Source organism: Chiloscyllium punctatum, chromosome 1, assembly GCF_047496795.1.
Source record: "Chiloscyllium punctatum isolate Juve2018m chromosome 1, sChiPun1.3, whole genome shotgun sequence".
In the NCBI taxonomy this organism is placed as follows: Eukaryota; Metazoa; Chordata; class Chondrichthyes; order Orectolobiformes; family Hemiscylliidae; genus Chiloscyllium; species Chiloscyllium punctatum.
In genome coordinates, this window is record NC_092739.1 from 157,975,187 (window position 1) to 157,990,360 (window position 15,174).

General features: G+C 43.7%; 1 protein-coding gene across 8 annotated transcripts in view; it reads left to right on the top strand.

Moving 5' to 3' along the window:
• Nucleotides 1–15,174, top strand: part of LOC140481361 (transcription factor COE3-like) — a 485,497-nt gene that overhangs the window by 54,930 nt on the left and 415,393 nt on the right. For all 8 annotated transcript variants that reach the window (XM_072577432.1, XM_072577442.1, XM_072577459.1 and 5 more), the window contains exon 6: nucleotides 1,741–1,809. In XM_072577432.1, coding sequence (XP_072433533.1) covers nucleotides 1,741–1,809 — 69 coding nt within the window. The remainder of the gene's footprint in view (nucleotides 1–1,740; nucleotides 1,810–15,174) is intronic.

Sequence of the window (15,174 nt, forward strand, 5' to 3'; positions counted from 1 at the left end):
CCTCTCCACCGCAGTTTGGTTGATGTAATTGGGAGCGTGCTCTCCTCCTTTCTTTCTGAACTCAATGATCAGTTCTTTAGTTTTATCGACGTTGAGAGAGAGGTTGTTCTCACTGTACCACATGACCAAGCCCTCTATCTCCCTTCAGTATTTTGACTCGTCATTGTTAGATATCCGTCCTACTCTGTTAGTGTCATCAGCAAACTTAGTCGATGGCATTCATTTGGAATTTGGCTGTGCAGCTGAGAGTGTACACAGAGTACAGTAGGGGGCTAGGACACATCCTTGGGAGGCTCCAGTGTTGAGTGTTACTGTGGAGGGGGTGCAGTTACCTATCCTCACTGATTGCAGCATGTGGTCAGGATCCTGAAGATCCAGCTGGAGAGAGCGGAACCGAGACCAAGGTCACAGAGTTTTGAGGTCAGTCTGGAGGGGATAATGGTGTTGAAGGCAGAGGTGTAGTCAATAAGCAGGAGTCTGATATAGGTGTCCTTGTTGTCCAGATGTTCCAGGGATGAGTGCAGGGCTAGGGATATGGCATCCACTGGGGACCTGTTACATCGGGAGGCAAATTGTAGGGGATCGAGTCAGGCTGGGAGACTGGAGTTGATGTGGGCCATGACCAGCCTCTTGAAGCACTTCATGATTATGGAGGTCAGAGCCACTGGATAGTAGTCATCAAGGCATGTTGAGTGTGCTTTCTTAGGTCTGGGGATGATGGTGGTCTTCTTGAAGCAGTTGGGGACTTCAGCTTGTAGGAGGAAGAGGTTGAAAATGTCGATGAATACCTGTGCCAGTTGGTCTGTGCAGGATCTGAGTGCTTAGCTGGGGACACCATCTGGGCCCATCGCTTTCCTTAGGTTGACTCCCAGGAAGACCAATCTGACGCTTGGAGGGGAACTTACAGGTGATGGCGTACCCTTACAGCCCCAACAACACTCAAGAAGCTTGACACCATCCAGGCCAAAGCAGCACACTTGATTGGCACCACATTCACAAACATCCAGCAACAGGGTGCACCATCTAGAGGATGCACTGAAGGAATTCACCAAAGATTTTTAGACAGTACCTTCCAAACCCATAACTACTTCCATCTGAAAGGATAAGGGCAGACACACTGCAGTAATTCACCAAGGCTCCTTTGGCAGCACCTTCCAACTCTGTGATCACTTCCACCTAGAAGGATAAGGGCAGCAGACACATGGGGAAACCACCGCCTGCAAGTTCACCACATCATCTGTCTCTGTTCCTGCAGTGTCGCTGGGTCAAAATCATTGAACTCCCTTCTAGAGAATCACTGTGGGTATAATGTAATCTTTGATGTGGTTTCTCACTCTCTGTGCATCAACATTTCCTTGTATTTTCTGTTGCCAAAGAAGAGTCACATTGGACTGTGGAGAGCCATAGGAATGTTTCAGGACAGACCAGGGCCATTTGGCCCATCTTGTCCATGCCGACTCAAAGACACTCAGGTGCCCTTTCTAATCCCATCTTCCTGCACACAACCTATAGCCCTGCAGCTGACAGCATTTAAGCTGCAGCTCCTTTCAAAACAGTTTAGAATCACTGCCTCCACCACCAACACAGGCTCGAAATGTTAACTCTGTTTCTCTCTCCATAGAAGCTGCTCGATCCTTTGAGTTTTTTCCAGCACGTTCTGTCTTTATTTCTGGATTTCTGTGATATCTTGTTTTTGTCCTTGTTGGTGTTAACATTCCACCAATTTCTGTTCCACTACAGCCGATGTTGTGACAAGAAAAGCTGTGGAAACCGGAATGAAACACCCTCGGATCCAGTGATCATCGACAGGTAAGGGAAGTGGTTTTCCTACCTGGGTCCTTGACTCCCAGCCTGTTGAACTTTGAATGATGCACAATAAGGATTCTTTTTTTCTGTCCTGTCACAGAGATTCCCTGCTACCTGTTTGCACTAGTAGACTGGTGAACTATCTCTCAGGCTGTTTGTGAGTCTCACTTGTATTGGATTTACTCTGTGGGGGGACTGACTCTTGGTTGACTTGAATGGTACTGTGTGTTGAGCTGCAGAAATGGTTTCTCGACAAGGCTGTTGTCTCTCGAATGCACAACCTCAGTGTGGTCATCACGTGGGGAGAAAAGGCACCAATAAGCTGACAAGCTAATGGTCCTAAATGTTTAACTGATTGGTCGAATTAATTGGAGGATTCTTGATTGCAGGATCTCAATATTACATCTCAGGGCCCCACATACAGCCCAGTTTTGAAGTTGTCTTTGTACTTACTGTCCAGAGTGTGAATTCCTTGAGGTATGGACCAGAATTTTCTCAACTGGATAAGCTCTAAGTCTCTTCGAATGCCAGGGAAGGTAAATGCAGGTTTTCAAATTTATGCAGGATTGAAATGAGGGAAAAAAAAATAAAAGGTAAAGTTGCCATAGTCTTACGAGGTCAGGTCTCTCATAACAGAGTGACAGTGACCACTATGCCTCAGGTGATGGGAGAGGTGAGCCTTTCCAATGGGGAACTGAACCCCCATTATTGGTGTTACTCGTGCTTTGTCAGCTGTCCAACCCACTGTGCTAACCAGTTCAGGCAGCATCCAAATAGCTACCTGAACTGCTGTGCTCTTCCAGCACCACTAATCCAGAATCTGGTTTCTAGCATCTGCAGTCATTGTTTTTAACCACTGTGCTAACCAGCCCTATTAGTTAGGGAAGCTACAAGGAAAAAGAAGACACAAATTGCAGATAATTTGGAAGAGGGAGTGAAAATCACTCTTCACTAAGTGAGTTGTATTGTTTTGGAGTTCACTGTTGAAGGATATGAAGGGATTGTCATAGAGTCATACAGATGTATAGCATGGGAACAGACCCTTCTGTCCAACACGTCCATGCCGACCAGATATCCCAACCCAAAAGCTAAAAACATTTGGGATCCTACTCAGTGAAGAATGAGATGTAATCTCATTGAAACATGTAGGAGTCTTAATGGGCTTGACAGGGTAAATGCTGAGAGGATGTTTCCCCTCACAGGACCAGAGGGGCATAGTCTCAGAATAAAGTGGCATCAATTGAAGACTGAGATGTGGGTGACTTTCTTCTCTGAGAGTTGTGAGCCTTTAGATGTTCTTGCCACAAGAGAGCTGTGGGGCTGAAGTCCTTATGTATATTTAAGGCTGAAAAAGACTGATTTTTGATCCATTGGGAAAACAGGGGTTACAGAGAAAGAGCACGAAAGTGGGCATGAGGAATTTTGGATCAACAATGATCCTATTGAATGGCAGAGCCAGGCTCAAGGAACCAAGACAGCCTATTCCTGTTCCTAATTCTTACGGTCGTATTATTGGAAAGGAAGTTGGTAGCAGATTTGATAACAATTTCCAAAAGGTAATTGGAAAGTGGGGTGACAAAATATCCAACGTAAATGTGAAAGGCCAGGTGAGGGATGAAGATTGAACTATTTGGATCTCTGTTTCCAGTGGTCTGCACAGGTATAAAGGACCAATGTTCTTTACAAGATTCTAAGGGTGAATGTTTAGGTCAGTTAATAGCAGTAGCTGGTAGCACTTTTGTGTTTTGCTTCTCTTTGTGCTGACTTAGTGAATAAACACCAAGGCACCAACCATGTGTAAGGGATTAATTAACACCAAAATACGTAGGTGAATTTATTCAGAACTTGAGAAGTTGAGTATCTGTATTAAACAAATGGAGAACTCGTCCACATGTCTGAGTTGTGAGCTTCCTCAGAGCAAACCACGACTAAGACTGAATCGCGTGATGATTTCCCTGTGAGGACAGACAGAGAAAATATAAAGAACTACAATAGTAGTTCACCAGGTAGTAGGAGGGTTGATTTAAACTTTAAACATGGTCCTTATTCCTCAAAATCATACATTAAGTTGAATCTATTGTATTGGGGGATAGGTGAAGGGGACAAAATGACAGACGTAATTAATATGAAGGACTGCGAGTGGTAGGCAATGATGAATTTATAGTAGGGGAAAGTAATTATCAAGAGACCGATATAAGTTAGAAAAATTAAAACATTCTTGGACAGTAAATGCCAAAACAAGCTCAAAGAGCAGCATGGTCTGTGTGTCCAGATGTATAAATCATTAAAAGCAACAATGCAAATTATTAATGCCATCCAAAAAAGTAAACAGTGCTGCCATTCATTTAGAGTCAGAGTTATCGAGATGTACAGCATAGAAAGAGACCCTTCAGTCCAACTTGTCCATGCCAATCAGATATCCCAAATTAATCTAGTCTCGTTTGCCAGCACTTGGCCCATATCTCTCTAAATCTTTCCTATTCATATACTATCCAGTTGCCTTTTAAATGTTATAATTGTACCAACCTCCACCATTTCCTCTGGCAGCTCATTCCATACACGCACCACCCTCTGTGTGAAAATGTTGACCATGTGGTCTCTACTGTTGTCTCTCTTCTTCTTTTTTAAAGTGCTGTTGTTTTGATCTCTTTCCCCCCAAAGTTCCTTATGGAGGATTGGATTGGAAAGCAGAGATGTTGTAATCGTACAGAATTTTGCTTTGACTGTACTTGGAGTAGTGTACAGAATTCAAGCCTTTGTATTATGTAAAGGATACAGAGCCCCTGGAGAATTCATGAACAAATACATTGATTAAAATGTGGAAGAACTGAAATGCTACACTTACCAGGAAAGATGAATTGAACTGAATTGAATTTATTGTCACGTGTACCGAGGCGCAGGGAACAGCTTTGTCTTGTCAGCAATACAGACAGATTAAGTCTGTTAAGTAGCATAGATAAGTAAAGAATAGGCAAACAGTGGCAAAAAAAAATACAGGTACAGGCAAATGTTAAGAGATCGAACACATCAGAGTTCTTTTCTCGAGAAGAGAAGATTGAGAGGTATCCTGATAAAGGTCTTTAAGATGAGGAAAGGATTTGGCAACAAAGTGTGGAGAAGATGCTTCTTCGAGCAGGGAAGACCAGACTTAAGGGCCATCCACATACAATGGTAACTAATAAAAGGCAAGCAAGATCATAGTTCTACTGTATCATTACAGAAGGAAGATTGGTGCTAAGCTTAACCTGAGAATCATCACCACAGCAAGGGTTGAGAAGGGGACCCTTAGGTAACATAGGAACTGCACTTGTGCTGTTATCATCACTTTGTGCTATAAAGCAGCTATCCAGCCAACTCCGCTAAACACAGGATATTCTGTAACTAGTAGTTGTGTGAATGCAGAATAGAATGCAGTTGAAATCAACAATGCATGCATTTAAGGGTCAACTATTGCAGGATATGAGGGAGAAACAAATGGAGAAGGGAGCTACATGTAGAAATGATAGGAGCAAGCTCTTGTGGAGCATAACTGCTTTGTGAGCCAGTTGTGCTGTAAGTAATTTCTTAAAACTTTGTGGTAAAATAGGTGGGGATAAATGAAATAAGCCCAGGGGTGCTGCGATCAGGCCGAACATCCTAACAGCCAAACCCATTCCCCTAACTGATGCACCTTTCCTACACATCCCTGAGCACTGTAGCTTAGCCAGTTCACCTAACCTGCACATCATTGGGTTGTGGAAGGAAACCCATGCAGACGTGGGGAGAATGTGCAAACCCCACACAGGCAGTTAGCTGAGGGTGGAATTGAACCCAGGTGCTATGGTGCTATGAGGCAGCAGTGTTAATCAATGAGCCCCTGTGCTACCCTTCATGTTTATATTGAATGGTGTAGCAGACTCAAAGGAGCGAGTGGACTACTTTTGTTTTGTTGTTTGCATGTTCTTATAAACAAGTGAAACTTTTGTCAATGAACCTTTTTGTCTTTGCTTGTGTATTTTGGACACTTTCTGAAAGAAGGGTGATTAAGCATGTCTCATTTGTGCGTTTCTAACAGAGTGTGAGAGAGGACAGATGATAAAGAACTCAAAGGAAGAGATCCAACAATGATTGTAGTTTCATTTTGGTAACGAGACAAGAACATTTAACTTGTGGGTAAACAAAAAAGAACTCCTCAATGTTAATTTGATTCAGAAATGTTAAAGTGGGAAAACAGCCAAATAGTTGAATATTTTCCTGAGTTTTGGGTTGCTGACATAAAATATATACCCTTTGTATTTTTTCTGTGATTAAGGCCCAACAGTTCTTGAATTCTGAATTAAAAGCAGGAAGTGCTGGGGCAGATCTGGCAGTATCTGGAGACACAGGGACAGAGTTTATGTTCCAAATCCAAAATGAGTCCTCTTCAGAGCCAGTTGTAATGATAAACAATTGTAGAATTCTGCTTGAGCTGGAGTATTGTGCTCAGTTGTGGCCATCAAAGAGTGAGAAAGATGCAGATGCAAAAGAGATTTACACAAATGGCTCCAGGGATAACATGTAAGAGTAGACATAGGCCATTCAGCCCATCAAGTCTGCCCCATCATCAAGTGAGATCATGGCTGATCTGACAATCCTCAGCTCCACTTTATTGCATTTTCTCTTTAATCCATGATTCCATTCCTGATTAAAAATCCGTCTATCTCAGCATTGACAAAGTTTGGTAGAAGATTTGTAGCTCGGGTGCTCATTGTTGAGGTTCTGTTCGCCGAGCTGGGAATTTGTCTTGCAAACGTTTCGTCCCCTGTCTAGGTGACATCCTCAGTGCTTGGGAGCCTCCTGTGAAGCGCTTCTTTGCTGTTTCCTCCGGCATTTATAGTGGCCTGTCTCTGCCGCTTCCGGTTGTCAGTTCGAGCTGTCCGCTCTAGTAGCCGGTATATTGGGTCCAGGTTGATGTGTTTGTTGATAGAGTCTGTGGATGAGTGCCATGCCTCTAGGAATTCCCTGGCTGTTCTCTGTTTGGCTTGCCCTATAATGGTAGTGTTGTCCCAGTCGAATTCATGTTGCTTGTCGTCTGTGTGTGTGGCGACTAAGGATAGCTGGTCGTGTCGTTTCGTGGCTAGTTGGTGTTCGTGTATACGGATCGTTAACTGTCTTCCTGTTTGTCCGATGTAGTGTTTTGTGCAGTCCCTGCATGGGATTTTGTACACTACATTGGTTTTGCTCATGTTGGGTATCAGGTCCTTCGTTCTGGTGAGTTGTTGTCTGAGCGTGGCTGTTGGTTTGTGTGCTGTTATGAGTCCTAGTGGTCGCAGTAGTCTGGCTATCAGTTCAGAAATGCACAAATATACACATAGACAAGGAAGAAACTATGGTCTCATTCGATGTAACGGCACTATTCACCTCCATCGACAAAACACAAGCCAAAGAAACAATAGCCAACCTGCTGGACAGACATAACAGACAACAGGACGTTGAACCTATCAACAAAGACGGCATACTTAAACTACTGGACTTGTGCCTCACAACACACTTCACATTCAATAACTAAATATACGAACAAATCAACGGAACACCCATGGGCTCACCGATCTCTGGACTCATAGCAGAAGCAGTAATGCAAAGGTTAGAACAAACAGTCTTATCACAACTTCAACCCAAACTCTGGGTCAGATACGTGGATGACACCTTTGTAATAATTAAAAACACAGAAATAGAGAACACACACCAGATCATCAATGCCACACTCACAGGAATCCGGTTCACTAGAGAGGAAGAAAAGGACAACCAACTCCCATTCCTAGAAGTGATGGTACAGAGAACACCGAACGGAGAAGTCACCACAAAGGTTTACAGGAAAGCCACACACACAGACCAAGTCCTAAACTATGAAAGCAACCACCCCAACACACACAAACGAAGTTGCATCAGGACACTATTCAAAAGGGCCACAACACACTGCAGCACACCAGAACTACAAAAAGAGGAAGAGGAACACCTATACAAAGTATTCGCCAAAAACGGATACCCTCGCAATTTCATCAACAGATGCCTAAGGGAGAGACAACGGAACGAGGACATGCCGCAACCCAAAGGACTAGCCACACTACCATACATCAGGAGCATTTCTGAACTGACAGCCAGACTACTGCAACCACTAGGACTCATAACAGCACACAAACCAACAGCCACGCTCAGACAACAACTCACCAGAACAAAGGACCCGATACCCAACATGAGCAAAACCAATGTAGTGTACAAAATCCCATGCAAGGACTGCACAAAACACTACATCGGACAAACAGGAAGACAGTTAACGATCCGTATACACGAACACCAACTAGCCACGAAACGACACGACCAGCTATCCTTAGTAGCCACACACACAGACGACAAGCAACATGAATTCGACTGGGACAACACTACCATTATAGGGCAAGCCAAACAGAGAACAGCCAGGGAATTCCTAGAGGCATGGCACTCATCCACAGACTCTATCAACAAACACATCAACCTGGACCCAATATACCGGCCACTACAGCGGACAGCTCGAACTGACAACTGGAAGCGGCAGAGACAGGCCACTATAAATGCCGGAGGAAACAGCACAGAAGCGCTTCACAGGAGGCTCCCAAGCACTGAGGATGTCACCTAGACAGGGGACGAAACGTTTGCAAGACAAATTCCCAGCTCGGCGAACAGAACCACATCAGCATTGACAACTTATCGACCCAATCTCCACAACCCTCAGCCTTAAAGAATTTCACATTTTCACAACTTTCAGAAAGAGAAAGTTCCTCCTTATCTCTGTCTTAAAATCTCTTATTCTGAGATTACAGATTTTCCCACAAGAGATTTAAAAAAAACTACCCTGTCAAGTGCCCTAAGAATCTTGTATCTTTCAATAACGTCACCTCTCATTCTTTGATATTTCAAGGTGTACAGACCAAATTTACTAGACATCCCATTAGATACTCTTGCCTTACCTTTTATTATGCAAGTGAAGGCTTCTTGAACTGCCTCCAATGCCAGTATATCACTCCTCACATTAGGGCCCAGGATATCACAGTATTTCTAACTAGAGCCGGATGCCAGTGATGTGGAAAAACTGGCAGAGATGGGATTGTGCACCTCACAACAGTGAAGATTAGGGGGGAGATTTAATAAAGGTCTGCAAAGTCATGAAAGGTTTTGACAGCATAAAGGAGGCCAGGAACCAAGTAACACAGATCTGAAAGAACCAGAGAGAAGATCGAGAAAACTTGATTTACGACTGTGAGTTGTTGTCATAGAGATATACAGCGTGGAAAGAGACCGTCCAGTCCAACTCGTCCATTCCGACCAGATGTTCCACATAAACCTGGTCCCATTTGCCAGCACTTGGTCAATATCCCTCTAAATCTTTCCTAATCACATACTCATTTGATGCCTTTTAAATGTTGTAATTGTATCAGCCTCCACCACTTCCTCTGGCAGCTCATTCCATACACGTACCACCCCCTACATGAAAGGTTGCCCCTTACGTCCCTTTTATATTTTCCCCTCTCACCCTAAACCTATGCCCTCTAGTCCCCCACCCCAGGGAAAAGACCTTGTCTGTTTATCCTATCCATGCCCCTCATGATTTTATAAACCTCCATAAGGTCACTCCTAAACCTTCGACGCTCCAGGGAAAACAGCCCCAGCCTATTCAGCGTCTCCCTATAGCTTAAATCCTTCAATCCTGGCAACATCCTTGGCAATATTTTCTGAACCTTTTCAAGTTTCACAACATCCTTCCTTCCTAGAACAGGGAGACCAGAATTGCATACGGTATTCCAAAAGTGGCCTAACCAATGTCCCGTACAACTGCAAGATGACCTCCCACCTCCTATACTCAATACACTGACCAATACACTTACTTGTAACTTAATGCCTGAATGGGTGTTGGAAGCAGATGGAGTAATTGTTCCCAAAAGGGAGTTGGTCAACTGCTTGAAGTGGAAAAAAAATTGCAGGGCTAAGGAGAAATATGAGGGAGATGGGAGCTCTTTAAAAAAAGCCAACATGTACACCCTGGGCCAAATGGCCTGTCCTGTACTATACCACGTTTTGATTCTATTAATCTTCTTTGGAAGATTCAATGATGTATGTTTTGGACATTGCATTATGCATGCACTTCTAACCATGTACAGGAGGATGGAAACAATTTTAAGGCAGAACTTTGAGCTCGAAATTCCTTCTTTTAGATGCAACTGTTCACAAAAATCAAGCCGCAGTGACATTTAATCAGCTAAGAGCTCATCCTGGTGGGAAATTCAAAGTAACATGTAGGCATAGAGCAAATGTTTCCACTTGTGGTTATGTCAAAAAACCAGGGCCCATAAATATAAGATGGTTTTAAAAAATATTTTTGGAATATTGTGTGCAATTCTGGTCCCCCTCCGAAAGGAAGGATGTTGTGTAACTTGAAAGGGTTCAGGAAAAAATTTACAAAGTCTACAGGAGTAGTGCCAGAAGACTGGAGGATAGCAAATGTTGTTCTATTGTTCAAGAAGGGGAGTAGTGACAACCCTGGTAATTATAGACCAGTAAGCCTTACTTTGGTTGTGGGCAAAGTGTTGGAAAAGGTTGTAAGAGGTAGGGTTTATAATCATCTCGAGAGAAATAAGTTGATTAGGGATAGTCAAGATGGTTTCATGAGGGGTCAGTCATGCCTCACAAACCTTATTGAGTTCTTTGATATAGTGACCAAACAGATGGATGAGGGTAAAGCAGTTGATGTAGTGTATATGGATTTCAGTAAGGCGCTTGATAAGGTTCCCTATGAAAGGCTATTGCACAAAATACCGAGGCATGGGTTTGAGGGTGATTTAGTGGTTCGAATTAGAATCTGGCTAGCAGAAAGAAGCCAGAGGGTAGTGGTTGATGGGATAATGTTCATCCTGGAGTTCAGTTACTAGTGGTGTAACACAAGGATCTGTTTTGGGGCCACTGCTGTTTGACATTTTTATAAATGACCAAGATGAGGGCTGAGAAGGATGGGTTAGTAAATTTTGCAGATTGACCCTAAGATCGGTGGAGTTATGGCTAATGCTGAAGAATGTTGCAGGTTACAGAAGGATGTAGATAAGATGCAGAGTGGACTGAGAGGTGGCAAATGGAGTTTAATAGAGAAAAGTGTGATGTGATTCACTTTGTAAGGAGCAACAGGAATAGAGAGTATGGGCTAATGGTAAGATTCTTGCTAATGTAGATGAGCAGAGAGATCTTGGTGTCCAGGTACATAGATCCCTGAAAATTACCACCCTGGTTGGTACAGTTTAAAGAACACATACAACGTGTTAGCTTTTATTGGTAGAGGAATTGAGTTTCGGAGTCACAAGGTCATGGTGCAGCTGTACAAAACTCTGGTGTGGCCGCACCTGGAGTATTGCATGTAGTTCTGGTCACGCATTGTTGGAAGTATGTAGAAGCTTTGGAAAGGGTTCAGAGGAGATTTACTAGGATGTTGCCTGGTATGGAGGGAAGGTCTTTTGAGGAAAGGCTGAGGGACTTGAAGCTGTTTTCGTTAGAGAGAAGAAGGTTGAGAGGTGACTTAATTGAGACGTATAAGATAATCAGAGGGTTAGATAGGGTGGACAGGGAGAGCCTTTTTCCTCAGATAGTAATGGCTAGCACGAGGGGACATAGCTTTAAATTGAGGGGTGATTGTTATAGGACATATGTCAGAGGTAGTTTCTTTACTCAGAGTAGTAGGGACGTGAAACGCACTGCCTGCAATAGTAGTAGACTCGCCAGCTTTAAGGGCATTTAAATGGTCATTGGATAAACATATGGATGAAAATGGTATAGTGTAGGATAGATAGGCTTCATATTGGTTCCACGGGTCGGTGTAATGTCATGTACTGCGCTATTATGTTCTATGGATGTTGCCAGGATTGGAGAGTTTGACCTATAGGGAGAGGCTGGGGCTGTTTTCCAAAGAGTGTCGGAGGCTGAGGGGTGACCTCAGAGGTTTATAAAATCAGAAGGGGCATGGATAAGGTCAACAAACAAAATCTTTTCCCTGGGGTGGGGGAGTCCAGAACTAGAGAGCATAGGTTTAGGGTGAGAGGGGAAAGATTAAAAAAGGGACCTAAGTGGCAATGTTTTCACACAGAGGATGGTGCGTGTACGGAATGAGCAGCCAGAGGGAGTGATGGAGGCTGGTACAGTTACAACGTTAAAAAGGCATCTGGATAGGTACATACAGGAAGGGTTTAGAGGAAGTGCTGGCAAATGGGACTAGATTAATTTAGATTATCTTGTCTGTATGGATGAATTGGACTGGTGGGTCTGTTTCTGTGCTGTACAGCTCTGTGACTATATATTTTTTCAGGGGATGGGGGAATCAATGGTTGGACCAGCATTTATTGCTCACCTGATTGCCCTCCGAAAGATGGTGAGCGTGAGTTGCTTCTTGTACCATTGCTATATTTGAGCTGTTAGGGAGGGAGGTCCAGGATTTTGACCCAGGGACAGCGAAGTTTCCAAATCGGGATGGAGGGTGGCTTGTGGAGTGGAGAGCTTGGAGGTGGTAGTGTTCGTTTGTCCTTCTACATAGTCATGCTCACAGACCTGAAAGTTACTCTTCAAAGAGCCTTGGTGAATTTCTGCAGTGCAACCTCTACATACATACAGCCACTGAATGTTGGTGGTGAAAGGAGTGACGTTGGGTGGGGTGCCAATCCAGTCAGCTGTTTTGACCTGGATGGTGCGGAGATTGTTCAGGAACTCACTACTCAGTCAAGTAGAGAAACCCTCTTTATTCAGTGAGTGAAGGGAAGGTGAAACTTCCTCCCTCGTGACATTGCTATGATGAGCAGCATTAGTACATTCAAGGTGATGGCTCAATATGCACGAGAATGAAAAAGATGGTCAGAGTGGGATGAAGAGAATCAGAGAAGATAAACATCAGCACAGTACAGTTGGGATGAATAGCCTTTTTCTGTGTTGTAGGTTCAAGATAAGTCTTGGAAATGCCGGTGTTGGATTGGGATGTACAAAGTTAAAAATCATACAACACCAGGTTATAGTCCCAACAGGTTTAATTGGAAGCACTAGCTTTCGGAGTGTTGCTCTTTCATCAGGTGATTTTGGAACATAAGATTACAATCTTATACTCCACAACCACCTGATGAAGGAGCAGAACTCTAAAAGCTAGTGCTTCCAATTAAACCTATTGGGATTATAACCAGGTGTTGTGTGATGTTTAGCAATATAAGTCTGATGGTCTCCGAGTATCTTGAGCAGTTTAACCATTGGCAGTGGAGGAATGAAATGCGGTGTGTTTTAAACATTGCAATGACTGAAGCAGTCCTGACTCGTGATACATTTGACCATTCTGATGTCTGCATTGCAGCAGTGTAATACGAGCTCCACTTACAAGCTAATGCTGCCAGTACACAGGCTCACGATTCATTGGAACAGACAGAAAGTTGAGCAGACAGTGAAACGGCTGCCCTACTCAGATTTCCATTACGGGGTTCCTGTCGAAATCACTGCACCAGAAATGCTGAATGTCAAGCCCGTAATAACACATTCTCAGATTGGGACTGATGTTGAGTCACTGGAACAGGAAGAAGCCATTCAACCCTTTGGGTCCATTATACTGTTCATATAAATCAACAGCTAATCTGTATCTTATATTCATCCACATCCCTTGGTTATATAACACTCCACCGTTCCTGTGTGATAAAATAGCATTTCTTTGTCATTTCTGCTTAGATCTTTGAACTGCAAGAAGGTGCGACCTCACCAAAGTCTCAAAATAAGGGGTCGCATATTGTAGACAGACAAGAAGGAATTTCTTCTCTTGGAGAACCTGTGTTGAACCTATGGAATTCCTTCCCACTAAGGGCTGTTGAGGCTTGACCATTAAGCGTATTCAAGGCTTAGGTGGACAGATCTTTAATCACAAGTGAATCAAGAGTTATGGGCAAAAGGCAGGAGAGTGGGGTCGATAATTATCAGGTCATCCATGATCTCATCGAATGGCAGAGTAGATATGAATGGCTTACTTCTGCTGTTATGGCCTCTCTCTCTGTCATTAGTCAATTACCCTCTTTATCTGTTTCTCCTTGCTCGCAATCTCCCTCTCTCTTGTTTGCACTCTTCCGTCTTTTCTCCCTATCTCTTGCCTCCCATTTTCACTGTCTCTCGTTCAGTCTTGCTCTTTCTCTTTCACTCTTCCATTGTCTTTCACTCCGCTGCTCACCTTCGCCCTCCGTCCCGCACTTTGGCTTCTCTCACTTCCTTATGGTTCTCTCTTGCACTTGGTCTCTATGTCATATTCTCACTCCCTCTTGCTGTGGCTCCCTCACTCGCTTGGCCCTCTCTCTCTCTCTCTCTCTCTCTCTTTCTCTTTCTTTCTCTCTCTCTCTCTTTCTCTCTTTCTGTCTCCATCCGTTCATAGATTTTCTTAGTTAAAACCAAGAAAGCTGTTCGTTTACTTATCTGGGTAGCACAGACGTATGAGTGTTTGTCTTAAGTGAAGACAGCTGTTTGTTTAGCCAAGAATGTACGAAACAAATTAGACAAGAATGCAAGGCATCCGGGAATGGGTGACAAGTGGAATCTGTTTGTAATCAAATATCAGCTGCCAGTTGCTCCTGTCGATCCAGTGAAACTAGGACAGGGGAAGCGAGACAGTAATTTTGATGGTTTTTCGGCTCAAGTGGTTGAATTGACCTCTTACCAGGCAAGTTCTTCATCAAACATCTTTTCTTTCGATAGTCTTATGATAGTTGTAAACCAAAACAGAGATGAGTAATTGTAGATTGATTGGCCAATCCCAATCCGAGTGGCCCTTGGGCGTACATCAGCCTGGGATGGCCAATTTTGTTTTTAATCGCCCAGTTCTCAATCGCCTTGGGGACTCCACCCTTTGGCTGAACATGGATGTTGCGATGAGCGGACAGAAGTGTTTTTTGAGCTCCCCATCTAATTCCACAGCCCCATCTATTCCATAGCTGTCCAATGTACACACTCCTTGTCATTGCTTATTTGCAGTCATAGGGTTATAGAGGTCTACAGCGTCGAAGCAGGCCCTTCAGCCCAACATGTCCATGCTGCCCAGTTTTCACTATTTAACTAGTCCCATTTACCTGCATTTAGGAAACATCCCTCCATACCTGTCCCATCCATGTATCTGTCTAAATGTTTCTTAAATGACAAAATTGTACTCACTTCCACAACTAGCTCTGGCAACCTGTTCCAGACACTCACCATCCTCTGTGCAAAACAATTGTACCCGGACCCTTTTGTATCTTTCCACTCTCACCTTAAACATCTGCCCTCTAGTTTTAGACTCCCCTACCATGGGGAAATGTTGTTGGCCATCTCCCTTATCTGTGTCTCTCATGATTTTAT